This window comes from Camponotus floridanus, unplaced genomic scaffold (assembly GCF_003227725.1).
Source record: "Camponotus floridanus strain SB8 unplaced genomic scaffold, Cflo_v7.5 scaffold55, whole genome shotgun sequence".
NCBI lineage: Eukaryota > Metazoa > Arthropoda > Insecta > Hymenoptera > Formicidae > Camponotus > Camponotus floridanus.
Window position 1 is genome coordinate 38,975 of NW_020229714.1, and position 25,658 is coordinate 64,632.

Consider the following 25,658-nt stretch of genomic DNA (forward strand, 5'->3'; position numbering starts at 1 on the left):
TTCTCACATAAATATCTCATTATTAATTTATCTCATAAAAATGAAACATGTTACAAAAGGTGAGGCAGTGGAGATATTTATTGCAGATTTGAAGACTCAATAGAAAGTAATAAACATGATAGAATTGAAAAATTTTTTCCTTTCTCTTTCTCCTTCATTAAGGCACTAGTCATCATATAAAACTGTACAACATAATTATATATAGTATATTTGGAATATAAAAAAAAATTTAAATTATCAAATATTCTTCTAATTGTTCTCGAGATTACATGTATTATATATTATGTTATTATGTTGTTCTCTACACAATTTTTAATACTTTATAGTTATATATAGTTATGTGTGTACATATAATCATGTAATATTAGACATAATGTTATAATGTATTATATGTACATATAAGAAATTCATAAATAATGTATATTATATTGGAGAGCGAGAGAGTATTAATTTTTGTTATATGAATAATGGGATATATAAATGACAGAAGATTCTTATTCACACAAGCTACCACCAATTATAGCTTCCAACTGACTAGATGTAAGATTACTTAACTCCTTCGCTTGATTTTTTTCTCGTTGCGATTTATAAAATGTCTTCTTCATTATCCTTGAATTTTTATCATACGACATAAAATTAGTCTCGAGATTGCTCTCTTCCTCTTCCTTCTGAGATTCTTCACTTTCTTCACTGCTTAGGTGAACCTACGAGGCACATTATTGTTTAAAACGATCTTTACAAAGAATGGATAATATTTTGAAAATAGATATTTGAATATAATACATATTTAAAAATTTAAAGAAGATATAAATTAATAATATATGATAGAGAGAGAAAAAATAAATTTGTATCAGACACATAAAAGTGTTTTAATTAAATAATTATTTCCTTTTTTATTTTTCTAAAAAAATGTGTGTGAATCACAATATAATTTCAAATTATCAACTTATAGAAACAATTACTCATCATTAAATTTAAGTTGTAGTATTTATTATAATCTTGGAAAGAAAAAAAAAGAAAAAAATATCGAATATTTTTTTGCTAAATACATTATAATAAAATTATTTAAAATAATGTTCTATACATATAAATAAATAAAGTAAAAAAAAATTATGATTATCACTTGATTAAATATAGTGTAGTATTTGTGATTAAATATAGTGTCTAAATGATCAGTACATTAAGATTTGCATAATTTTAAGATACTTTTGTTTAAAATTAAATATTATTACTCACCATGTCATTTTTTTTTCAAACAAGGAAAATATAATAAATAAACTTATTTTTTACTTACAATATATAAATATAAAAATTAGAATTTTTAAAATATATAAATTTTAGATATATATACATTTACATTACTTACGATTATTACTATCTGTAACAAATCTACATCTACAGTATACAATGTAAAATATACATTCTTATTTAGCAAGTATAAAATATTAAATAAAATTTTTGTTAATTAATTTGTCACACTGTATTGCCAATTTGAAGGAGGAGGGATAATGGGTACAATGAAAAATAATTAAAAATAAAAGAATTCAGATATCTCTTCTGTTTCTTTTTGTTTTTTTAAAACATATGCGCTACTTTCCAATTTTACAGCATAACTTTCATTATTTTACAACATTATAACAATAATTGTTACTTTCCTTATGAGTAGCCGCGAGTAAAAATTTTGATATATTGCATAACAATTAAAGATTGTACAAATGAGTGTACAAGAGAATATTGTATCTCTCATTATTTATGTATTTTTTACATACCAATTATGGACTTGTGTTTAAATTATAATTTGAATTTTCATATTTTTGTGCAAATATTAAAATTTAGCATAAAATAATGCAAATTTTCACAACGAAGTAAACAAGATTGTAGTTCCTTTGGCACATTACAAACGCATTCACTTGTTTATTCTTATCTAGCCTCTATCAAGACACTTCACACTTTCAGGAATTGTATCATTGATCTTGGATAAATTTTTTGACATAAATTTTTCTCTCTCATGCTCTACCACCACCAAAGTAATATGCAACAACTCAATTGTGCGCAAATAATACAGAGATGTATAAATTAAGGATATAAAATACTAATCGCAAACGCATGAAGTATCTCTATGCGAAGCTGTATTGATACGCAAAAAACATTTGCGAAATTATTTATCTATTACAGTGATTTTTACTAATGACACAAATAGGGAGCAAGGTTTCATCTCACCTCTACAATAGAAACCCTTGGTGATGGTTCACGCGTTGTAATTTTTTCCATCACGATCGGACTATCAGAACTCATCGATAAGTACTCTTTATCTGTCTCATTATCATTATCTGAATATTCTTTTTCGTCCTCGATAGGTTTCTGCACATCTGCATTTTCGTGTAACTTACACACGACACCACCTTTCTCCCGTTCGAATAAATTACCATCTAGATGAGCTAAAAGTACAAGCAATAGTGATATATATTAATTTTCGCAATGCATACAATTATATGTATACAACAAAGTGTCCTTTTTAATCAATATCTTTTTTTACTAATTTGAGAAATCGTTTTCCTTCAGCGAAAATATCCGCTGGAAAATCATTATCATTTATTGCATTTTTAAAATTTTTAACATATATTTTAGAACTAAGTTTGAAATTAAAATTTTGTTAAGATCAATTGAAAATTTATTGAAAAATGATATTCCATTGTGTGTTCTTTTCTAGATTAATTGTTTAAAAAGTATTAAATCAAATGTCTCGATTTTTTCATTGAGAAAAAATTTAAATGGATTTTTAAAAATTTACAATGAAAAAGATATTTGATTTTAGGATTTAGGACATTCTGTGTATGTTGCAAATGTGTTAACATTATTTTAGAATTACCTTGACAAAAGGCAGTGCTGCAAAAGGAACAATGCGCCGATGTTCGACGTCCGCATTCTAAACAATGATGCCAAGGGCAACTGAATTTCAATTCCGCATCATCAATTACGACGCACGTTGTGTGATATTTTTTGTTACAAGTTTTTTGCGAGCAGACTATAGAATTGTTTAGACCCGATATTTCTTGTCCGCATCGCCAACATATAAATTTCCTTGATCTAAAATAAAATCAATGAAATTCGTAACACATGGGATGATAAGAATCACGATAACACACAATAAGAATAAAGTATACAATAACATATATAATACCTTTTGTATCGTTTCGACTTATCCATTTTCTTCATTTGTGTAACCGGTTTGGATTGCACCATTGTCGATTGTACCGTTGGCAACTGTTGTTTTTGCGCCTTCAAACCGATAAAGCCGCTGCAATTCGATGCACCGCAAAGACATGCTTTCCGCGTTTCCCCATCGGATGCTAAATTATAATTGAATGTCAACTCTTCACCAGACTCTATGTCGCACAGAGCAAACAAACCGATACGTGTGTCTCCATTCACCGTCCACTTTTGAGTTTCGCAGTTTGGCGCGCACGAATGATCTGTAAATAATAGCATAATTATTTTCGTATTATATAGATTATGAATTTCGCAACGTAACGTATATACTCACTCATAAATCGACTGAGATTTCCCTTCGGTTCCGCATCGATCGTACGATTATTGTCGATCGTTAGAAAGTAGAAATTTTCATTCTTTAGTTCTTTCTTCCGATGCAATCTACGTTTATATTCGGCTTCATCTATAACTTCTCCCACGTATTCAATGACAAATTGTCCTGCTTTAATATCCTCCAAAGTTTTCAAACCCCATCCGCGGCCCACGGTGTGAAATGGTTCCATTGCTGGATATTGTCGCCGTACAAACGATTGGTTCATGCATTTATTTCCAGCTGGGCAAGTTCCAGGACTGCATTCCACCAACAGTATACGATTCAAACAATCTGTACCCGGTGCGCAAGGATTATCCCAATTAGGGTCGCACTCACATGCTACAATGCCTTCGACTTCGACTGGTTTGACGTTACCAACTGGTTTATTGACCTGTCATACACCTATTTTCATTAAGACTTCCACCACTTCATTGCAATCTTATTAGATTATACAATAATAATAAATTGTATACATATATCATTTTTCATTTCTATTATCAAAATCTTGAAATTTCAAATAGATAATAAATTATTAGATGAAAAAGTAAAAAAAATTGTATATATAAAATCTGGTATAAAGCGTACTTTTAATTTTACATATGAAGGCGGTTTCAATCCTTTTGGTTCTTTAGTCATGGATCGCTCTGTTTTTAATTGCTGATGTATTTTATTGGCTTCTTCTAAAGCTATTCGATATGTATCTTCCATTGCAGACGTTTTTTTACCCATAGGTGTTTTTATATTTGCGTCACCATCTTGATACAAAAAAGCTCGGCCTCTGAAAGAGATCATCGAATTAGAAAAATATTTATTAAATTAACATTTACATGTGTAAGAATATATATTCAAATAAAAAAAGATATTTCTATTTACCTATGCACCCAATAATAATCATTAGACCCCAAAAACATTACGCAAAATTTACCGGGACTATGAGGCATTCCCTCACATACATTTTCAGGAATTTCCTGCGGATAACATATACGAGCAGGCCACCACCGGTAATGACCGAACTTCACCCACACAACTTCTCCATATAAGGGCAGTCTCCCTGTCTCACAATCTTCACAAATAAACCCACCGTCAGGCGCATTTATACCTAAATTTATTCCAGTAAAAAACAATAATTTATTAAACATATATTATGTATTTTATATTAACTAAATATGTTTACAAAAGATTTCAATTTATGAAAAATTACCAAGACATTCTAGATGAAAGGAAGTTGGACATGTATCGCAACAAATGAGACTTCCGCCGCGCGTACATAGAAAGCACCACGCTGCATTCAGTGGAGGATTTCGTGCTTTATAATGCTTCGGGCAAACAATTTGACTGCCTGTGAGAATCACTGAACCAGCAGGTAAACACAATGTGGAAGCGTGGTAAGATGAAGGACAACGAACGCATCTTGCTATTTTTTCGTTCGGAGCACGCGAATGATTGTCCTGAGGATTATCAGAACTGCATGTGTGACACACATGATATGGACATGTCAAACGTCCACCTTGCCAATGAGACTAAATAAAATACAAACTTATCAAAATTTATCAGTAATAAAAAGAATTTATTAATATATATATATATATATATATATATATATATATATATATATTCATATAATATACAAGGATTATATATATATATATATTATAAAAAAATAGTTTTACCTGAGGCCATGACTTCAAACATTTGGAATGATAATGCCTTCCGCAAGCTGCCACAATGCACCTTATTCTGTCTCCTTCTCTCTCATTGCATATAAAACAAGCGGGTGCTACTCCAGACAAGCAATCAATACATTTAAACATTTCATCCTCTTGCTCCTCGTTCTTACCTGAATTCAATTAATATTAATATGTATCACATGATAATATGTTAATATTGACAATATTGATCAAAAAAATTCTTTTCTTATTTTATTTGTAAAAGCTATATGTAAAAAAATGTTGTTGTTCAATATAATTAAATATATTACATTAATTATTATTATTACCATTATTATCATGTTCACTATTAATACTTTTCTTAATTATATTTAAATCATCAAGTATTCTATCATCCGATGTATTCTCGTCAACAGAGTGCTCTGGACTAGATTCACCAGGTTTCACACAGGACAAATGAAAATAAGAATAACAAGGTCCTTTACATCTCGTTAATTTTCCTGTCTTCTCGCAAATCTGACAAACTTTCTCTTGTTTCATACCTTTAAAGAGATTATATGGTCTACCACGTTTATATATAGTTTCTGAAACAGAACTTTCTTCTTTGTCAAGTTTACTTCTCTTTTTACTTTCCCTCGTACTTGTGTCAATCTCAATCGGTGTCTCAAAATCTTCATGATCTGGTGTACTTTCTTTCGAACGCGAACTATCACGTGTCATATACGAACGATATTTTTTTCGAAAAGCCGTATCCATACCATCCCAAGTTTTCCGCAAATATTTTTTAATATCGTCCTCCGACGCATTTGGATATTCATCCTCTAACAAATCTCTATTTCGTTCGTAATAGATTTCAAACACACCATCTTCATCTTCTTCATTTTTATCGACTTTTGTAGTTGTATTGTCACTTTTATGGCTTGAAGGAGATGAGGGTAAAGAGTCCGAATTCAGTTTTAAATCCATTTTACCGTTTACGGTCCGCGAATATTTTGATTTCGATACTTCCGATTTACGCAATTTTGACATTTCCGGCTTTTCTGAATTATGTACCTGTAAAAATAAAAATGCAGTTATATTCAGTAAAAACAAAAGTAAATTTATATTATGTGTGAAAACAATTTTTAATATTACATTATCCTGTTTGACACGTTTGACATCGGGCTCGTCCTGATCGGTCGAATATTTTCTTTTATTGTTTTTATTTTTTTCATCGATAGTAGATGACTTCGTGTCTCTAGACCTTGAAACTTTAATCTTTGGCGCAAAAGCTTCGGCTCTTTCTTCATTTGTCATTGGTTGCACTTGCATAGCTTCATCAACAGCGTTTTCCCATTTTGATTTTATTCCCTGTTTCACAACAAAAGCAGCAGCATATCTATCCTTTTTCTTTGTTTCTGTTATTAATGAGTCTGCCAATTTTAAGAAATCAGCAAGATTTGTAAATTGCATCATACAATTAGCCGAAACCCAGCTATGACGTCCTTTATCTCCAAAGTATTGAACGTGTATCATCATGATATTTGACCTGCCTCTAGCTATGCAGGAGAGAAATAGTGAAAAAGTTTTCTAATAATTTACATGCTTACCAAGATTTTTAAAAAATATATCTATAATAAATAATATTTTAAATTATAAAAAATTTATATAAATTTTAAATTATGAATATTTAAATATTTAAAAACTTATAATTTATTTTTTACAATTATCCATTATGTATTTCTGAAGTAATATTTTTTTTTCAAATGTGTCATTTAATGACTAATGAAATAAATGCAAAAATTTTTAAAATGTACCTTTCAATTTGCAATAGATCATTGAAACTGGATCAAGTGTTACAAGGCAAGGCCAAAATGGGAAATTGCCAACTCTGGCCCATGCTAACTGTCCTACTACCCACTGACATTCAATAGTGGGACTTGACACTTTTGAAGATGGATTCTCCTCTGTACTATTCGATATGGTAGAAGAATCATTGGTTTCATCTATAGCATTAGCTATATTAATTTCATCGATACTTTCACTACTATTGTTCATTAAGTTCTGTTGTTTACGTGTCTTTGGACTCTTCAAATTCTATAAAATCATACAAGAACAATAAATATTATTGTATAAATTATTAAATAAAACTTCAAATGATAAAAAAAGAAGCAATATTTTTAAGGATTAAACATTATATTTAATATCTATAAAAAAAATCACTTTTTTTTTTAAATTCAAAAGACAACACTGATAAGTATATAAATATTAAATTATATACATATTTAAAATCATGTCTTATCCTTTTATATATATGGATTTTTTAAATACAAGAATACATATAATCATCAAGGAAATAAACAAGGACATTTGTACAAATACTTCATTGAATTTTTTAAAAGCACGAAATATACTGCGCATACCTGTAGAGAGTTGGAAACATCATTCATGGAAGACTTGGGTTTTATCATTCTACCATAACGACTTCTGCTAGGCAGATTGCTATTGTAATTATTGTACGAGTCTTCTTGACCGTTACATACATCTTCGCTAAATGCTTCGATATTCTCGCCAGCTGGTGAGGACGCCTTGTTGGCCTCTATTTGGCTAATGGTATTCATAACTATATTATCAGAATAGCATTTTCATACTCTTACAATCTGAATATTACGAATCATGGAAGTACATCGACTACTCTAACGATGATTGTTCACGAGGGTCATGGAACGCCAGCAGTAGAGGCTCAGGCGTTGAAAACAATTCTCACTACCGCTGGCATCAGCGACCGTCTTAGAGCGTCGAGGGTTACTCTCTCTTTTACGAATGATCGAGCCTATCTCATCCGGGGAACGGTTATCAGCTTCTACACCGCAGAAACCACCGTGCGATCCTAATTTCCGTTCTCTCGCCCGTCTCAATTGTTGTGATAATAACGAATTACGGGCGAACCTCGCGGAGCTCCGTGGAGCAGGACGCGTTTCCCGCGATTTTGGGCGATCCTCACAGTCGCGCTGTCGTCCCTGACAAAGTCACTAGATCGACAAAGTCGCATGCCTTTTTTATCGGCCAGGTTATTTAATTTTCTTGTCCTTTTTCTTCCAAGAAGCGCATATCAGAAGCATAGATTATGCATTGAAGAATAAAAATTAGAATTTTATCAATCTATATATAAAAACGCAAAAATAGCTAAAAATTCTTTTTTTCTGGTCAAATTTTAATTTTTAATACATAGTTTGTGATACGGGCTTAAGGGAATTATCTCAGGAATTACCTGCATCGTTTTGTATCAAATAACAAATAATTGTAATTAAATTAAAGATATTTATTTATTTTTAAAAAATTATCACAAATATATCGGATAAACGGAACATTATATGTGCTGTTAAGAAATTTTTATCTACCTTAGAGCCATTTCCACAAGCTAGTTTGACGCTGATTGGATCGCAAAGGTTTGACAACTGGCAACTATTGTGGAATGGCCCATACAGTCGTAAAAATATAGAGAGCGATTTAAATGCGGCTTCGTGAGAATATTATGCTCCATAATTAATTATGATTCAAAATTTATCGAAAAGATCGGCGCAATTCTTAAAATATCCAATTTGATAGTAAGTTTGAAATTCAAAAATGCTTGAAAAAAAGATTAAAAAGTTATTAAGGATTTATAAAAAATAAAGATATTAAATATAAAATATTATTTTATTCAATTTTTTATATATTTTCATTTATGATTCACAGAAAATATGAAAAATGTTATTTATTGTGAGAAACATAGGAAAAGGCAGCAATTAATTGGTTATGTGCATACATACATGAATCATCATTTATTATGTAATCGATAAATAATTAAAACAAAATATAGAACAAAATAGAATAAAAATTTTTTAGTTAATTCTCTTTTTTTAATCACTTTTTAATTTCTAATTCATTATTAGCTCGTTATTTTAAAAACTGCAATGATATCTTTTCAATAGATTTTGAAAAAAATGGCATTTGATCAGTCAGAACAAAATAAATCAAGATTTCTTTGTCATAATTCTCAATTAAATACTACTCTATTCGGTTTATATTTCTAATTATTAAAATTATATGGACAAAGAAAGATATTTTCTGCAAATTTTCGTAACGTTTATGTACATTCAAATAATTCTTGTAATATCATTTTAATATTTAAATTTCTTTTATGATTAAACATAGCTACTGTCAAAAATGTTAGAAAAAAACTAACATCTGCATCATATGTTTATATAGATAAAATTTATATTTAGTACAAGTGATAATAGATGGTTGCAGTTCTGTCCAAGTTTTTAAATATTACTCATGAATTCGGTAAAATTTTGCAAATAACACTTGTATTAAAATAATATAAAAAAATACAATATTGTACTAATATTAATATAAAAAGAAGGTATAAGTGTACATCTATGGAACATAATGATAGAAGATCAGTTGTTATATGCAACGTATCAATAGAAGTAACATACTATGAATATTAACAGAGAGAATAGTATTTAATCTTGATATCCGAATAATTTGTATGTTATGCACGACTATTTTCTCTTATATTACTTCAAAACTCACATTTAAATACAAGAAAAAAAATTGTTCAACAATATTATCTATAATATGAATAATAATTTATCTTGTTTTATATTGATCATATAGGTAGTATGAATAATAACATATCTTATTTTGCATCGATCAGCCACACATCAGTCTTCTCACTAGTTTCGTCTTATTTTTCTGAAAAACAAAGAAATATAATATTACAATCTTTATAATATTTTAATTTTTAATCAAGCTAATTTTATCAGACATATTTTCGATTTAGTGAAATTTTTGCTTACTTTTGCAAGTTAGGCTCTCTCAAATTTACTGGCGCTTTTCTTCGTCTAGGACGACCGGAAGTATAGTTATTACTCATATTGTTTTCCGAGTCCTGAATTTCATCTTGTTCTAGATTTTTATCCGAAGTGTCTCTCCTGCAAATCCAGAATATTAAAGTTTAAATATAATTCATACAATTCCCAAAAAGAATCTTATTCAATTACACGTACACGTGATCATTAGTATTTCGGGATTCTATATCGTCGACGGGTGGCGTCCTTAATTTAACATGAGATTCATTAAGCTTCTCCAAAACAACTTTAGCTGTGCTTGGATCTCGATTGTTCCGCGATTTATTTCTCTTCTTTGTTTTGTCCTTTGAAGCAACATAATTCGTTTCGTTTTCGAAATTCAATTTCGCTATTTTATTGTTTTTATTTAAATACTTTTTTTGTTGTGGTGTCGATTCTTTTTCATCTTTAATTGAACTTAATGGCAGTTTTATTGTGGCAGTCTGATTGCGTTCCAAATCATTCGGAGTATTATTTGACATAGCCGAGATATTGACAATGTTTGGGCTTGCAACAGTAACTTCAGTGTTGATCTCATTACCGATAGAATTCATCATAGATTCTTCTAAATTAGGCAATCTCAGCTCATTGATATCGAATTGCATGTTTTGTATTGGTTGACGTGACAACATTAGTGTAAAATCTTCTGTGACTTCAGGATGCTCTCGCCTTAGTGTCACAAAACGTGTAAAATTTGTTGTATCTTCAGCATTATTGTCTTCGATGTTATTTAAATTTTCCTTACGATTGAATATGTTTCTTGTTGGAAGTTCGCAGACATCACTATCATCTTCATCATGAGATTTATGGTCAATACGATCGGCAGATGTTGCGTTTCTATTTAAAGTTAGAATATCATTCACAGATTCATTTAAGCTTTGAAGTGGTGATAACTCTTCTGTGTTGCTTTCATTCGAGTCATCATCGTACACTATTAATTGAGATGTGTTATTATTAACATCAGAAACATTAAGATGATTAAGCTCTTCCGGTTCGTTATCTCGTGATGGTATAGTATTATTAAACAACCAGCTTGGACCTTCCAACGGATCCTCTTCTTCCCAATTTCTAGTATTATTTTGTGATAATCTTGAATTTTCTATTACATTTGAAATTTTATTAAGTTTTTTATCAGAAACCTTGTTTACTTTAACAGTGAGATCCTTTTTTGATATTTGTGTGTGCATTTTATTTTCATTATTTGGATTAATAGACATATGAGTTTCTGGTATTATGCTATTTCTTTCTAATGAATTATTAGACTCGTTATTATTCTCTTGATTTTCAATATCATCAACTCTATTATCAATTATCTATATGAAAATAATAATGCTATATTAACAGTTTAAGTATATAATATCCTTAAATAAAAAGATAAGAAAGTATCTTATTAGAGATAACTTTTTTTACATTTATAAATAAATATTTACTCTAAAATTTATAAATAAATATTTACTCTTCTAATGTTGACAGTCTGAGAATCACGTAGTAAATTGGATATATCTTTAAGTTGTATTGTAGGACTAGCTATATTAATATGTCTCGTGCTAGTTGTTGGAGTTTCATCAGACCATATATTTCGTGATCGCGAATAAGATCCTGATATTCGATTGGAATAATTTCTCCTTCTTCTTCGTTGTTCATCAGTTATAAGTACATCTAAATGTTAATTATATTAAATTATATTAAATGAAAAATTTGTGATTAAGTAAACATAGATTAAAAACTAATTTGATTAGTATTTTGTCATACCACTAACTCTGGGTGAAGCGATTAGTCTTTCTGGCATTCTGCATATAGTTCGATTATTTTCCTGAAATAATTGCATGTTGTTTATATAAAATTTATATAATATGTATATGTGTTTGTATGAAAATAATGATATTAATATGTAAAATAAGGCTAATAAATATATACATACATATCTAAGTGGTGTAGATGGTAAAGAAACAGTAAGTGATGGTCTATTCTCACTTATCTCTTCATTTCTATCAGGAGTAATTACTTCTTGTATATCACTCAATCTTGATATACTTTCCATATTAACTCGACTCAAATTAATTGTAGGTTTAGTAATAGTGTGTCCACCCACCATTGGTTTTACTACACCTTTAGCTGGTGATTTTGTCGACAGTCTATTGGATGATTTTTTTCCTGAAATATTTTTAAAAGTATATAATACAGTACTATAAATATCTAACAAATTGTATATACATTAAGTTGTAAAATCTTTGAAATTTAGTAACAATGTGATGAGATATTCCTTACTTCCATCTGAAGCAGACGATAGTCTCACAGTGGTATTGGAAGCAGCGACTTCTTGACATATAGAAATAGTACTTGTTATATAACCAGTCATGTTGATCAATATTTTTAACATTTCTTTTGAATTATTCAATACATTGTCAATCACAGTCTACAAAATAAATAATAAATATTAATAAATAAATATATTTTAATAAGTAAAAAAAATTTAGAAGAAATTACATTAAGAAATCAGAATAAAAATAAAGCTAAAATAAAATTAAAACACAGTTGTCTAAATTTTATAAAAATAAAGAAATTGAAAAAATTTAGACAAAAAAATATCTACATATAATACTGAATTTATATATACATTCATATCGCTTCTTCTTATAATATTTAAAGATGTCATTTTCCCAGCTATTTTTTTCTTTAGATTCTTTATCTTTTTGCAGTTTGATTAGAATCTGCTTCAGCTTTACTTCTATTTTAATAGTAAGTTTGTATTCCATATAATCATTTCTATTTTTTAATTCTTAAAATAATATAAATGATGCTTACATTTCGTGTGTTACATATTACATTCAACTGTTGAATCTCTGCAATTAGCTGAACATTCTGTGTAAATAAGGATTGATTGGTCTGTTTTTCCTTTGTAAGAGCCTTGGCTAAGAAGTTATTATTATTCTTTAATTTTTCATATACTGAAAAAAATAATTTTTAATTAGTAAAATAATGATAATAATGAAGAAAAAAATAAAGGATAATAATTGATAAAATACTCTAATTCTCTTACATGGTCTATATGATCGTTCCTTGTAATGCTTTCCTAAGCATTGTGCCCTTTTAGTAAGCACACTGACTCTTTTAGCTTTACGAATTTTTGGTATGTTCGGCATATTATAGTTAATATCTAATTCTTTTATGCAATAGACATGTGTATACGTGAAGAAAACAATATAATATACAAGGAAATTTGGATTCACAGATTTATCTGGAAAATATTACGTCACATATTCTGAATACTTTATTTCTGTGCATGCGAAGATTATAAAATAATTTTTTAAAAATATATTATAGTATTTTAACATGCTATATTAATATTAATGACATTATAAATACATACCTCTAGTATTACTATCTCATCTTTTTACATATGTAAAAATTGTTAGAGATTTTGTTCACTATCATTTGCGTCCAGCAAAATGTATTTATAATACTTTTATCTGTAGTGAATGTCGTTTAAATTTATGAATAATTTGAATAATATATCATCACACATTAACTTGCCACGAATGTTCGTTATATTCCGCCATTCCGAGAGATGCAGAAAGAGAACGTACTGAACATGGAAACCTGAAGTTGGTTTTCTTGAAAATGAAAAACCGTACTTGGCGGCACTTGATGCGTTTAGGGATATTTTTATTCCATAGTTGACGACCATGGCTAAAGGAAAGACCATAGACCATAAAAAGCATAGACCATATAAACATAGACGATAGACGTATAAAAAACATAGGGTACTTTCCGATTCGCGCATGATGCGCATGAAGTGACAGAAAATGTATAATATGCGTGACATGAACTCATTGAACTATATAACATACTGGAAGCCGCGCTACCATAGAAAGTGGCCGATCCAGCCTGTTAGACAAGGAGGCGCTAAAAGGTGATGCGTTCTTTGTTTCTCTAACGTATTACGGTCGATTCGTCTAAAGTTCTCACACCATAGTAGATGAAACAAAACTGTATGTATGTACTATTTTATCACAGTTTTAATTTGAAAAAATGATATTTGAACAAATACGTATTACATTGCACATGCTACATTTCTTTAGACTAATGTTTTCAGCTCGGGTAATATGTAAGACAAGGAAAGCATGACCACTTAGCACTATCTCTCTCGGCTCGGGAATAATGAACAAAACGTATCTTTGCGCAGCTTCCAGTATGTTATATAGTTCAATGGCATGAACTAAAGATTTTCAGCGCTGGCAGTGAATTTTAGAACACGCCCTGTATATACATCGCAAGAATTGATCAAAAATGGCTTTTCTCTGTCGATATATAAAACAAATCGGAAAAAGTTTAATAACATTCGAACCTACAAGAAATATATCATTGTCTGCGACCACATGTTTAAGAGAAAGTGAGTTTGTTATACTAAATATCACTTGCTAAATAAGAAATACAATTTTAAAAGATCCTAACCTATATATCTATTAAAGATCTGCTAAAAGTTTATTTATATTTAACGTTTTTTTTTTAATACAGTAACTGAAAAGAAGGAAAATAATGTTTTAACGATTGAAGCTCATTATGTACCTCATAAGAAGGAACACCTACAATTGAAATTGGACTCGAAAGCATGTTCCCTTTGTGCTACAAAACTTAATGTTAAACACACAGTAAGTTTTTTCTTTTTTGATGAAATAGATTTGTTTTATTTTTTCAGTTTTAAAATTTAAAGTTCTGTTATTTTTTGCAGGATGTTCTCATACTAAGTCAATTCCTACGATCAGATGGCTGTATGTTACCACGTAGAGTAACACGTCTATGTGATGTGCAACAGAAAAGAGTTACTGCTCTTGTAGCTATGGCTCAGAAAGCAGGTTTGTAAATGTTGCTTTAAATATATTTTACATTAGTTTATATAGGAAATAACAATTATCTTGCTTTGTTCTTTTAGGCTTGATGCCAAATTTGACTCCAAAGTCGAGTAAAAAGAATCCTAAACGTAGACGAGACTGGAAAAAATTTAACATGTATTTCGATGAGAAAACCATTAAAAATAGATATAGGAACTATTAAATATATGGCATAAAATTATATAAATAATTATATAAATTATACAAATAATAACATTTACTAATTTATAGTTATACGAATGAAGCAATATATTTGAATTCAGAAAAATAAAAATATTGCCATAAAGCAAATGCTGCTACTCATTTAAAATTTAATCTTAAATTAAAAGTTATGTAATGTTTTCAAGTTATTCAATTAACTGGGTTGGTTTTCGAAATCTAATTCTCCCAAAATTTTATATATATATATATTTTTTTCTTTCAATTTTATTTTTTTTTGAATAAGCTTTACAAATTGTGCGCCACGAAAAATGCAAGATTTCTCAGTTATGTTTATACTGCTTTATCGAGTGAGTTTTTAACCTCATCAATGTTAACCTAACAACTAGGCATCTTAAAACTTCAGTATTTTCTTCTGAATTATGTGTAAATTTTTAACATAATAGAATCAAAATAATTCTATTCTTAATAATATTAAATAAATGTTAAATATACAAGCAGTATAAATTTTTTAAAAGGTATGCATTGTTTTCTATTTTTCTAATCATGAATATTAATCTAATCTAATAATCTGATATGTAATCGGAAAAATGTTTTTAATATAATTGTAAAAATATTTTACGTGAAATCCCGCAAATAAATAAAATTTCAATTGTTACAGATTGATATACATAATTAAAAAGAATCATGGTTACAAATATTATTTTAAGGAATTGGAGGAATTTACATTCCATTAATTGTTATACTAAATGGAGTAAATCAAAGTATTTCAAGCATATTGGGACAGGAATTTTAACAGGATTTGCTGTTTACAATGTATCTAACATCACTACAGTCCTGGCAGTGCAAAATGATTTGCGCAATTATGTTAAAACCTTTATGGCAGAACCTATCACAGCTGTTGAAAAATTACAGAATAATCAGAACAAGATGAGGACAAAAATGGAATTACTGGTAATGAAAACACAGGCAGATTTTTGTAAAGCTCTTGAATTGCTGGAGAACAATAGATCCTCCTTCAAAGTGGATCGCTGGTTTAGAAAAGAAGGTGGTGGTGGTATCACTTGCGTGTTGCAAGATGGGCAAGTATTTGAGAAAGCAGGCGTTAATGTTTCTGTGGTGACTGGAATATTGCCACCGAATGCTATCCAACAGATGAGAGCACGTGGTAAAAAGATGGAAGACTCAGTACCATTCTTCGCTGCAGGCGTGAGTGCTGTAATTCATCCACGCAATCCTATGATTCCTACAATTCATTTTAATTACCGTTACTTCGAGGTAGAGAATCCGGATGGTACTACTCAATGGTGGTTCGGAGGCGGTACGGATCTTACTCCGTACTATCTGGATGAGAAGGATGTTAAACATTTTCATGATACGTTGAAGGTCGCGTGTGATAAGCACGATCCTACCTACTATGCCAAGTTTAAGAAGTGGTGCGACGATTACTTCTACATCGTACATCGTGAGGAACGGCGTGGTGTGGGCGGCATATTTTTCGACGACCTTGATAGCCCAAGTCAGGACGAGGCATTTCAGTTTGTAACTTCGTGCGCCGAGGCAGTTATTCCATCATATATTCCCTTGGTGAAGAAACACAAAGACGACGGCTACGGATATCATGAGAGGCAATGGCAATTATTACGACGAGGTAGATACGTCGAGTTCAATTTAATTTATGATCGGGGCACCAAGTTTGGCCTATATACACCTGGCGCTCGATACGAAAGCATACTGATGTCCCTGCCCTTGAATGCCAAATGGGAATACATGCACAAGCCCAAAGCCGGCTCGAAGGAATCGCAACTTTTGGAAGTATTGAAAAATCCGAAAGATTGGGTAGATGGGATTAAATCAGACGGCGTGCAAACATAGGTTGAATATACGTTCAAAATAATTTCTAATTGGGAATAATTATGGGAAAATGCAAAAGGTAATATTACAAATATAGATTATTATTTTAATACATGAACGAGATCCAAAAACGAGACGTCTAATGACGTAATTTTGAAAGTTGAGAATTTATAGATATACGAATTTTCATTAGATACTTATGTTCGAATTTTGAATATTAATTATATTCAATATCACAGTTATGTGGATCCGATGCTTCCTTGAAATGTCAGGTGTAAAAATATGTTGTAAATAATTGCATATAAAATAAACACAGATTTTGTACAATATATATATATATATATATATATATATATATATATATATATATATATATAATTAGAGTAACTGGTCTTATACAATCATACATATATTCAAATTTTATAATATTTGTTAAGAAAGTATATATATATATAAGTCAAAATATATAATAATATGACAAACAAATATCATATAAAATCTTTCGAGCTACTCTTTAACTTACATATGAACTACTTCATCCTAGAAACTTAATCAAATACTATTTACAATATAGTACCAGGCATCATAGCCAAAAAAGGTTTTTAGATATTGTTAGGACATACATATATATTTGTGGAAGTCGAGAGTAGTAGTCACATCTTTCTCTTTCATAAATTTAATTTTCTTAATATTCAGTCTTCGATTAACAGAAATTGTTTTCCTATGTATCTTTCTCAGTTTATTTAGGCAGTTGTACAAAGCAAATATTATCGTCTTAAGATAAAACATATATTGTATTAACTTTAGAGATCATAAAAATAGACATATATAAAATATAAATAGAGAAAAATAATTGTAATATTGTATAACAATTACTCAAGCATGACAATTGTTAGAAGATGAATTTATTGATAAAATGAAAAGAAAATGTTTCACAGCTGAAATAATTTTCTATTCATATTTTCATGTGATAAATTCAAAATATTTATATTATATATTTATATTATATGTATGGCAATTAATATTGTAAAAATTGAGCATTTGGATACATTTAGTGTGTTTTATATTTTTTTTCTATTCAAATCTGTTAAATTTCTTTAATGGACTAAAATCGCTGTAAACATTGGCAGCTTTGGTTAGTTAATATGTAATGTTTACATTGAGTTAAAATGAATCATCAAGCTTGACTAAACACATTCCATATTCCATGTATATATATATGAATATTTATATGTAATTTTTATTATATACAAATTCTTTAAATAGCCATATTTTAAATGCGTAATATAAATAAAAAAATAAAAAAAGTTTTAATACATACATGAGATATATATTGAACACGATTTTAGTAAAAATAAATTTCATATATACAAAATACAAACTACATAAATGCCAGAGTTCTCACGCAATCTATGAAATTATATGAAAAATTAAACATGTAATAACTAAATGAAATTATTAAACGCTCGTTTCTTTCTTAACAGGTAAATGACTTACTTGTTCATGTAAATAAATCTCATTAGTTTCGAACTGCTGTATATCACACGATTTTGTAGGTTCCAAACACGTGCTCGTTTCATCAATTAAACTGAGATTATTGATATCGTGAGAACTAGATTTACTAATTGACGGAATATCAGCAAGAGAACTGAAATTTTTCTCCAGCAAAAGATCCTTCGATTCTGGCACATTAAATACATTATTATCTACTATGTCTAACGATTGCGACTCGTGGAGATTGTTTTCCTCTAAACTCTTGTCAGAGATACAATGAATATTCGCCAGAGAACAGGCATAGGGGGTTTCCGCATGTGGCGTTAACGTACACGGATTATCACTAGTCAAACTGTTTACCTCAAAGAGTGAACGTTCCGAGCGATCGAACGATCGTCGAAACTCAGAAATATCCTGTCCGCACAGATTTGAACTGGTTGTATTTTGTACATCTGTAAGCGACGGTTTCGAGTACTCGCAGTGCTGCTTTAACGACATGATGTCATTTAATGAATTACAGTAACTGTTTGTCAATGGTTTCTCGTGCTCCAACGGTAGGCAATACATACTATTGGAAAGATACAATCGTTTTGCTGTGTTTCCTCGGAAGAACTGGCGTTCCTCTGCAACTTGAATTTCATTCATATCGCTAGAACATCTGTTCGAGAAACACTCTTCCGCGCTCTCGCAGATCTCCGGCAAATTGTGATCACTCCGTTCACTGGTCATCTGTGTGACAGTGTCCATTTCGGAGCTGTACTCCAAGCTACATTGCTGAGAGACGTTTCGTAAATGCCACTCCTCGTCCGTTTTGGAAACATCTGCATCCGAATCAGCATGTGCCGTTCTTTTCGATTGTGCCGTGTCTATCGTAATGGAATTATCCTGCCGCGCATTACCATTGTTGAGCTTTTTAACGCTACGCAATAGATTCTCCTGACCGATAACAAAGCGTATCGGGATATTTCTTTCCTCAGAAATGCTACCACCGCTATCCGACAGTATATTCACATTTTTGATGTCGTTTATGGGATTCAATTCGACGTGTATGTTGGTGTTGTTCACTTTAGCGCTGCTGCTCAGAATGCTGCGTTCCAGACTATTGTTGATCTTGGCCGCAGGCCGAGGTACAGAGATGCAACTGCCGCCATCGCTGGTCGCCCCACCGTCACCCTGCTTCCTCGGACCGAGATTATTCTTTTTTGCGGTGTGTCTACGTTGTTTCTTGAAAAACTTCCTGGCGACGCCGCTTTGATGAGGATTGTAAAACATTTCGACGCAGGCTGACGACGGCTCGGTGTACGTAGTGACGGAATTGTTAGAGCGATACTGTTGACGATGCAATACTATTAGATTTGCTGCTTTCGCACTGACAGGAACAGTGGGTACGCTGTCTCGATTGGCGGACACAAAATCTGCAAGCTTCGAACAGTTGTAGATCTGTTGAGAGTGATTGGTGTTTCTCGAAGTAACAGAATTCGTGTCGGATATTGCTTGAGTAGCTTGCGTGTTTGACAACGGCGGGACGAAGTTTTGCACCAAAGGTTGTGTCGGAATTGCGGCATTAGCATCGCACACGCTTCTCGTGCGACAGCAACGATTTTTTCGTTTTTCCAGCCAGCAGCGCATCTTCAACCATTGGCTGCGAACATCATTTCGAGCAATTCCGTAAAAGAACAGCACAAACATACCGAGCGAACTCGCGGTGATGGCGTATATTACGGCGAATATGGTCTCCTCAAATGGTATGGAATTAAACGGCTCGACTGTTACTGCGGTCGCGCCAGCCCAAGATATCAGATATAACACTAGCATTATGACTTGACCTTTCCACTGCGTAAATTGTGAGTGTTCCGGATCCTCGATGTCAGAAGAAACCGTCTGTGCGCTGCGCACGCTGTTCCTATCCCCGGAGGGATTCGGATTCGGCTCTAGCAACTCTAAATCCATGTTCTCCGTTGCCTGAGTGCCTTCGGATAATTGCGCGTTTACATCGACATTCTGAATCGCACGTCTGATGAGCAAGAGAAAGATCAGCAGGTACGCGATTAATATTCCGGATGGTATGAAAAGCGCGGCAAGCGCCGGTCCGGACGTCAGGAAACAACGAGAATAGCCAGCATATTCACGTAAATTAATCGCGCCGGATATTCCGCAGATTATTAAGGCCACGCCCCATCCAACTAGATAAAGTCCTAACAACGGCTTGGATATAGGCTGATCTGGATCCACATCATCATCGGGTATCACATCGAGGCCTGATTTCGTCAGTTTCTTGTACATATTGCTGAAACAGAATATATCACGATTCATGTTTTATTTTATTTATCTTTAAGATTCATTTTTTTCATTTTCTTATTTTTGTAAAATATATATTTCTTTATTTAGTGAATAATTACCTGGCAGATACCGCCATCCATAACAAACAACACAGAGACAAATAGTGTAAAATAAGGCCGACACTCTGACAAATCTCGATGTGTTCTGTTTGTTGAATGCCGATGCTATAAATAAATGATAGCAATGCCATAGCGAACCAGGTATTGATAACAGAATGTTTCGCTTTCTTAGGCATTGTGATAGATGTATAAGAAATAATATATGTCACAGACATGATCATCAAGCAAGTTATCGTCACGAAACTTCCTATATATATCGCCGGATGTGAATATCTGAATTTCGCTCCATGCATACTGCAAAAATGATATATAGTAACGACAGAAAAGAAAACCGCATGAAGAAACATCTGTAAAAAAAGCTTCCTACCTATTTCCGTCTATATCAAGATGTGAAACTTCCTGCAAAAGTCCATAATAACCCAATCTGTCACAATGAAAGACTATCAAATTATTCACTAAGTTTGTTAAACGACATCCGTCGCTGGTCCAGCCTCCCGTATTGTTCAACGTTTCGTCCCATACTACTGGTCTCGGTCTTCTTCCGTTGTAATGATACAACGGTGCTTTCAACATGATGTAAACCGGTTCAGAGAGATTTCGTATCGATGCGCCCACTGTGAAAAATTGTTATGTAAAGAAACTTACACATACATTCATGCAAGTCATGAATATATAAATCATCGCATAGTATGATTTCTGACTTACTTAATTTACTGCCAACAATACATGTTGATATGTCCATGCTATCATTTGAAATCGTCTTGGGAAATAATCTGCTATCACTGTACATAGATATCATTAGCTGTTGAGCTATCGTATTATCCTGCGAGCGTTGCAGCAAAGAGGCAGGCAATCGAATGGAAGCTTCTATCGTCTTGTCTTTTGCATTGATCGGCGTTGTTTTATTAATCGTTGTACAGTGCAAAAATCTCGCGTCTGAATCGGTACTCACGGCAATATTTGTGTACCATGTGCATGTTAATCCGCCAAAACTTTCGCGTTTAATACGAAATTCTTCGAGTGCCATGTGTTTTGTATGAGATTGTATCGACGGTGTAAATTCCGCTATACGTTCGATCGCTTTGATTAGTCTCGTACAAGCTTTGAAATTTATTTCCGCTCTCTTTAGCATTTCTTTTGACAATTTCATCATTGAAGCGATGATATCGATCAGCATGAGGCCGAGTTCCTTTTCGTCTATCAGGAAGCTTAAATAATTCTCTATAGTTCGTACTATGAAATGTATTTCAACTGGATCTGTTAATTTTACCGAACCGTTTCCCGTGTAATTCTTGAATCTCTTTGCAGTTTCCAGCAGAGTACTTCTCGCCAAGGATAGATTTACTCTCGAAAATTGTTCCAAAATTTTCGTTGTATGGGATACGTACGGACATGATTCCGTGTTTAAGTGTTCCCACTGACCACTCACATTACAGTAATAAGAGGCTGTTAAAGATGCTTGCAACAAACGACTGCCTTCGCATGGCAATTCCGCTTTCCATCCAACTATCGTTTTCGGCCATGTATAAATGCCCTTGTTGTTTCTTGTTACTGAAAAAAAGAGATTTATGATATTCTTGATTTTCTTATGTTACAAATCAATTCATTACCTGCTAGAGGACAATAACGTGTATGCTCGGATATCACAATTACACTGACTGCCTTGGATTTGTTGCCGTTTACGGAAACCAGTAAGCAATTCCATTGTCCATTGTGTTCCTCTTTAACCGGAACTATACTAAGAGCACTAAAAAAATGCAAAAGATGTAGATATTCAATAGATATTCATGTATGATACTTTAGGATAATCTGAAAAATTCTGTATTACCTGTCCACAATACCGCTGTCCGAAAGATACCTGTTGTCAATTTTAATGTTAGATAAACTTTTTCGCGGATCTTTATAAGCGCTCAGGTCCACAATCTCGGCGGAAGCATTAGGATACCATAACCAATTTAATCTAGCACTTTGATCTACTGTAATGCTGGGAGCTCTGCATTTTAAGGTAATCGAATCTCCAGCAAAAACCACTTGATTTTGAACTGGCCGAATTTCAATTGCCGGTGATATCAATTGACATTGAAGCTCTTCTAAAAATTTTAATTTTTTCACAGGTTGTCCTTTGGCAAGTACAGGCGATGCGCACTTTGGCGGCGGACTGAAATATTAAATTTAATGTAAAGATTATTAATATAAGTACATCACAATGATTTGAATGGAATATATATTACTTCAATTTAATTGTAGAATTGGAGATCCAATTACTAAACCAATATAGGTGACAATCACAGTTCCAGGGATTATTAGACAGATCTCTGAAATACAAATTACATTCTAAATTTGATGTAAATTATTATAATGAATGCAATATATACAAATTGGTTTACTAACAGTTGTTTTAAGGTCTTAAGTCCATGAAATGTTCCTTCTTTCAAGGTAGTTAAACTATTTCCATTTAATTTCCTAAAATGTAATAACATAAATTTATGTGATATAGCAAAATATTTTTCTACACAATAATATAGAATAGTTTTTATAATATAATAAAAACGCGCACTTTGAAAAGCCACTATCAAAACTAATATATACTACCATAAATAAATTCACGCTTATTAACTTACAAACGATCTAAAGCCAGCAAATTATGAAATAAGGATGGCACCAGAGCAGTTATTTTATTCCCAGACAAATCACTAGAGCAATAAAGCAAAAAGTGCATAAGATAAAAAGAAATATCTTGATAAAAAGAACACTTATATGCCAACATTTTTATATGTAGTAGACTTACAGCTTTTTGAGATTTAATAATTTTTTGAATGCATAACTATCTATTGTTGATATCTGATTCTGACTCAAATCTCTGAAAACATACATTTTATGAGATTAAAGAAAATTAAAGCAAACTAGCAACAATAAGTATATGACTTCTTACAATCTCTCCAAATTTTCTAGACCATTAAAACAACCCTCGCCTATAGAATTAATTTTGTTTTTTGATAAATCAAGTCGTCTGAGGTTTGTTAAATTTACAAACACATTTGCTTGAATGACATAAATGGCATTTTTACTTAAGTCTCTGCAATTAAAGAGAAAAAAATTCAGTTATTGTTACAAGTTATTATTACTAAAGATACATATGTAAAATAGAAGCTTATACAATTGTATAAGTTCCACGCTGACTGCATTGATATCCACATCATTGATTTCTTGTAAACGATCATCGCATTTAAGACGTAACCATTCGGCTTGAGCACCAATTGGCTTACAGGAACAATGTTGTGGACACAGTTGAACTGTTGCACTGATCCATGTTTGGAGCAATATTATGAATAAAAAAGTGGCTTTCATGATTAGAGGCAGATGGACCTTTGACCTAGAAAATATAAAAATTTCTGTATTCTGAAACTCTAAAAATAAATAAAAGTTACACATTCAATTGCCATTCAAAATATTCTAATATTATCTTCAAACTCTATTTATCGCGATCAATAATTGTATCACCAAGATACTAGAATATTTTTTGATGAAAACAACAATTAAGTGAGATTATATGAAAAAAATTAAATGGAATATCACACACAGACTTTTGTGAAAATATTGTGGGTCGTTAAAGTGATTTTTTCACAAAATTAACGATGATGTAAGGAATAAATGTATTCTAAAGGTACTCACAGTCCAATCAAGGATCTTGACTCTCACATTATCAAAGAGCAGATTTTAAATAGCCGCATTTTATTTATGCAGTTTATATATTATTGATGCTACGCTAACCAAGAAAGATTGGAGTAAAGAGGAGAATCTGACACATATATACGTCGATCACAACGCTATCTATCCAGGATGACCAATACTTGATCAATATTACCGATTAGCGTGTCGATGTGTCGACAGTGAGACGCGTTCAAAAGCTTGATTCGCTTGATTCTAATAATCGACATAATTCCACCAAATATATTAAGCAACAATTGTAACCTTGCGATGTAGTGTTTAACATTTTTACAGAATTTTATCACAGTAAGTATTCCTCGAAAAAAAGATTATTCTTTCGACATGTGTGGAGTCATTTTCGGTTACGTGTTTGAAATTCAAATTTATGTTCATATGCATATGTTCAAATATTCTGAAGAATATCGTTAGTGTTCATCAATAAGATAAAATATCTAAAAGATTTATTAAATTTTAGAACACAAAATGTAACACTTACGAGACAGAAAAGGAAAGGATATATTTTACATGGATGCAAATTGTCAGAAGAGTCATGTGTGCCCGCCAAATCACGGACAACATGGGAAACAGATTTCAGAATAATTCTGTGAGTATAAAAAATAATTTTATTATCAGAATATTTTCATTGATTTAAAATGTTAAAAAGAATGATGGAATAAATGCAAAAAAGGAATATAGAGGATTTTAAATTTAAAATATTTTTTAACTTTTTGTTTAAAAATTCCATAAATCAAATATTAAATCTTTAAAAAATCTTTGACTTTATATAATTAACCGAAATGTATATTTAATTTATCATATAAAATGTATATTTATGTATATTTGTATATATGAAATGTATATTTGAAAATGCAATATAAATGTTATACACAAGTTCCATTCTAAATAATTACATATAATTATATGAGCTAGCGATATAAAACTAAACTTGCGATATAAAATCGCCGTTTGTTCATCATTAGTGAGACAAAGCCAAGCGCAATTGATTATCTGTTCTTGTCTGACTT

At 31.3% G+C, this 25,658-nt stretch overlaps 5 protein-coding genes across 6 annotated transcripts; 2 read left to right on the forward strand and 3 right to left on the reverse strand.

Moving 5' to 3' along the window:
• Positions 1 to 439: 439 nt before the first annotated feature.
• On the reverse strand, positions 440 to 8,216 carry LOC105253793 (histone-lysine N-methyltransferase NSD2). The gene is made up of 13 exons (XM_011262071.2): positions 7,653 to 8,216; positions 7,047 to 7,326; positions 6,385 to 6,788; positions 5,580 to 6,303; positions 5,254 to 5,420; positions 4,785 to 5,103; positions 4,457 to 4,682; positions 4,169 to 4,361; positions 3,545 to 3,974; positions 3,182 to 3,473; positions 2,870 to 3,087; positions 2,221 to 2,438; positions 440 to 704 (listed from the first exon to the last, which is right to left on the reverse strand). Exons 1-13 carry the CDS (start codon positions 7,848 to 7,850, stop codon positions 495 to 497), a joined length of 3,879 nt encoding a protein of 1,292 aa, XP_011260373.1. The 5' UTR covers positions 7,851 to 8,216; the 3' UTR covers positions 440 to 494.
• A 1,401-nt stretch (positions 8,217 to 9,617) lies between these two features.
• Positions 9,618 to 13,735, reverse strand: LOC105253794 (putative uncharacterized protein DDB_G0277255). Its single transcript, XM_011262072.3, has 10 exons — positions 13,498 to 13,735; positions 13,168 to 13,365; positions 12,933 to 13,075; positions 12,396 to 12,543; positions 12,049 to 12,281; positions 11,880 to 11,940; positions 11,584 to 11,786; positions 10,287 to 11,440; positions 10,077 to 10,211; positions 9,618 to 9,972 (listed from the first exon to the last, which is right to left on the reverse strand). The coding sequence occupies exons 2-10, from the start codon at positions 13,268 to 13,270 to the stop codon at positions 9,954 to 9,956; spliced, it is 2,199 nt and encodes a 732-aa protein (XP_011260374.1). The 5' UTR covers positions 13,271 to 13,365; positions 13,498 to 13,735; the 3' UTR covers positions 9,618 to 9,953.
• Positions 13,736 to 13,962: 227 nt separating this feature from the next.
• On the forward strand, positions 13,963 to 15,260 carry LOC105253795 (28S ribosomal protein S18a, mitochondrial). Its single transcript, XM_025412701.1, has 5 exons — positions 13,963 to 14,123; positions 14,224 to 14,520; positions 14,646 to 14,779; positions 14,860 to 14,983; positions 15,061 to 15,260. Exons 2-5 carry the CDS (start codon positions 14,418 to 14,420, stop codon positions 15,180 to 15,182), a joined length of 483 nt encoding a protein of 160 aa, XP_025268486.1. The 5' UTR covers positions 13,963 to 14,123; positions 14,224 to 14,417; the 3' UTR covers positions 15,183 to 15,260.
• Positions 15,261 to 15,840: 580 nt separating this feature from the next.
• Positions 15,841 to 17,343, forward strand: LOC105253796 (oxygen-dependent coproporphyrinogen-III oxidase). Its single transcript, XM_011262074.3, has one exon. It carries the CDS (start codon positions 15,866 to 15,868, stop codon positions 17,051 to 17,053), a length of 1,188 nt encoding a protein of 395 aa, XP_011260376.1. The 5' UTR covers positions 15,841 to 15,865; the 3' UTR covers positions 17,054 to 17,343.
• A 1,051-nt stretch (positions 17,344 to 18,394) lies between these two features.
• On the reverse strand, positions 18,395 to 24,686 carry LOC105253798 (adhesion G protein-coupled receptor A3). 2 transcript variants are annotated; one of them, XM_011262075.3, is made up of 13 exons: positions 24,598 to 24,686; positions 24,083 to 24,298; positions 23,858 to 24,001; positions 23,714 to 23,785; positions 23,547 to 23,618; positions 23,317 to 23,388; positions 23,157 to 23,240; positions 22,754 to 23,083; positions 22,536 to 22,672; positions 21,631 to 22,476; positions 21,293 to 21,539; positions 20,926 to 21,219; positions 18,491 to 20,813 (listed from the first exon to the last, which is right to left on the reverse strand). In XM_011262075.3, exons 2-13 carry the CDS (start codon positions 24,271 to 24,273, stop codon positions 18,491 to 18,493), a joined length of 4,812 nt encoding a protein of 1,603 aa, XP_011260377.1. In that variant the 5' UTR covers positions 24,274 to 24,298; positions 24,598 to 24,686. The 2 variants fall into 2 exon arrangements, with proteins under 2 accessions (XP_025268483.1, XP_011260377.1); XM_025412698.1 differs by lacking the exon at positions 24,598 to 24,686 and having other exon boundaries at positions 18,395 to 20,813; positions 24,083 to 24,273.
• Positions 24,687 to 25,658: the final 972 nt, after the last annotated feature.

Coding starts and splice junctions, on each gene's coding strand:
- LOC105253795 (XM_025412701.1), top strand. CDS start 14,418: ATGGCTTTTCTCTGTCGATATATAAAACAAATCGGAAAAAGTTTAATA. Junction 14,780..14,859: donor AACTTAATGTTAAACACACA/GTAAGTTTTTTC, acceptor TATTTTTTGCAG/GATGTTCTCATACTAAGTCA. Junction 14,984..15,060: donor AGCTATGGCTCAGAAAGCAG/GTTTGTAAATGT, acceptor TTGTTCTTTTAG/GCTTGATGCCAAATTTGACT.
- LOC105253798 (XM_025412698.1), bottom strand. CDS start 24,273: ATGAAAGCCACTTTTTTATTCATAATATTGCTCCAAACATGGATCAGT. Junction 24,002..24,082: donor AGCGTGGAACTTATACAATT/GTATAAGCTTCT, acceptor CTTTAATTGCAG/AGACTTAAGTAAAAATGCCA. Junction 20,814..20,925: donor TGGATGGCGGTATCTGCCAG/GTAATTATTCAC, acceptor ATTCTGTTTCAG/CAATATGTACAAGAAACTGA.
- LOC105253793 (XM_011262071.2), bottom strand. CDS start 7,850: ATGAATACCATTAGCCAAATAGAGGCCAACAAGGCGTCCTCACCAGCT. Junction 5,104..5,253: donor GTTTGAAGTCATGGCCTCAG/GTAAAACTATTT, acceptor TATTTTATTTAG/TCTCATTGGCAAGGTGGACG. Junction 3,474..3,544: donor AAATCTCAGTCGATTTATGA/GTGAGTATATAC, acceptor TATTATTTACAG/ATCATTCGTGCGCGCCAAAC.
- LOC105253796 (XM_011262074.3), top strand. CDS start 15,866: ATGGTTACAAATATTATTTTAAGGAATTGGAGGAATTTACATTCCATT.
- LOC105253794 (XM_011262072.3), bottom strand. CDS start 13,270: ATGCCGAACATACCAAAAATTCGTAAAGCTAAAAGAGTCAGTGTGCTT. Junction 11,941..12,048: donor CATCTACACCACTTAGATAT/GTATGTATATAT, acceptor CAATTATTTCAG/GAAAATAATCGAACTATATG. Junction 10,212..10,286: donor CGAAATACTAATGATCACGT/GTACGTGTAATT, acceptor CTGGATTTGCAG/GAGAGACACTTCGGATAAAA.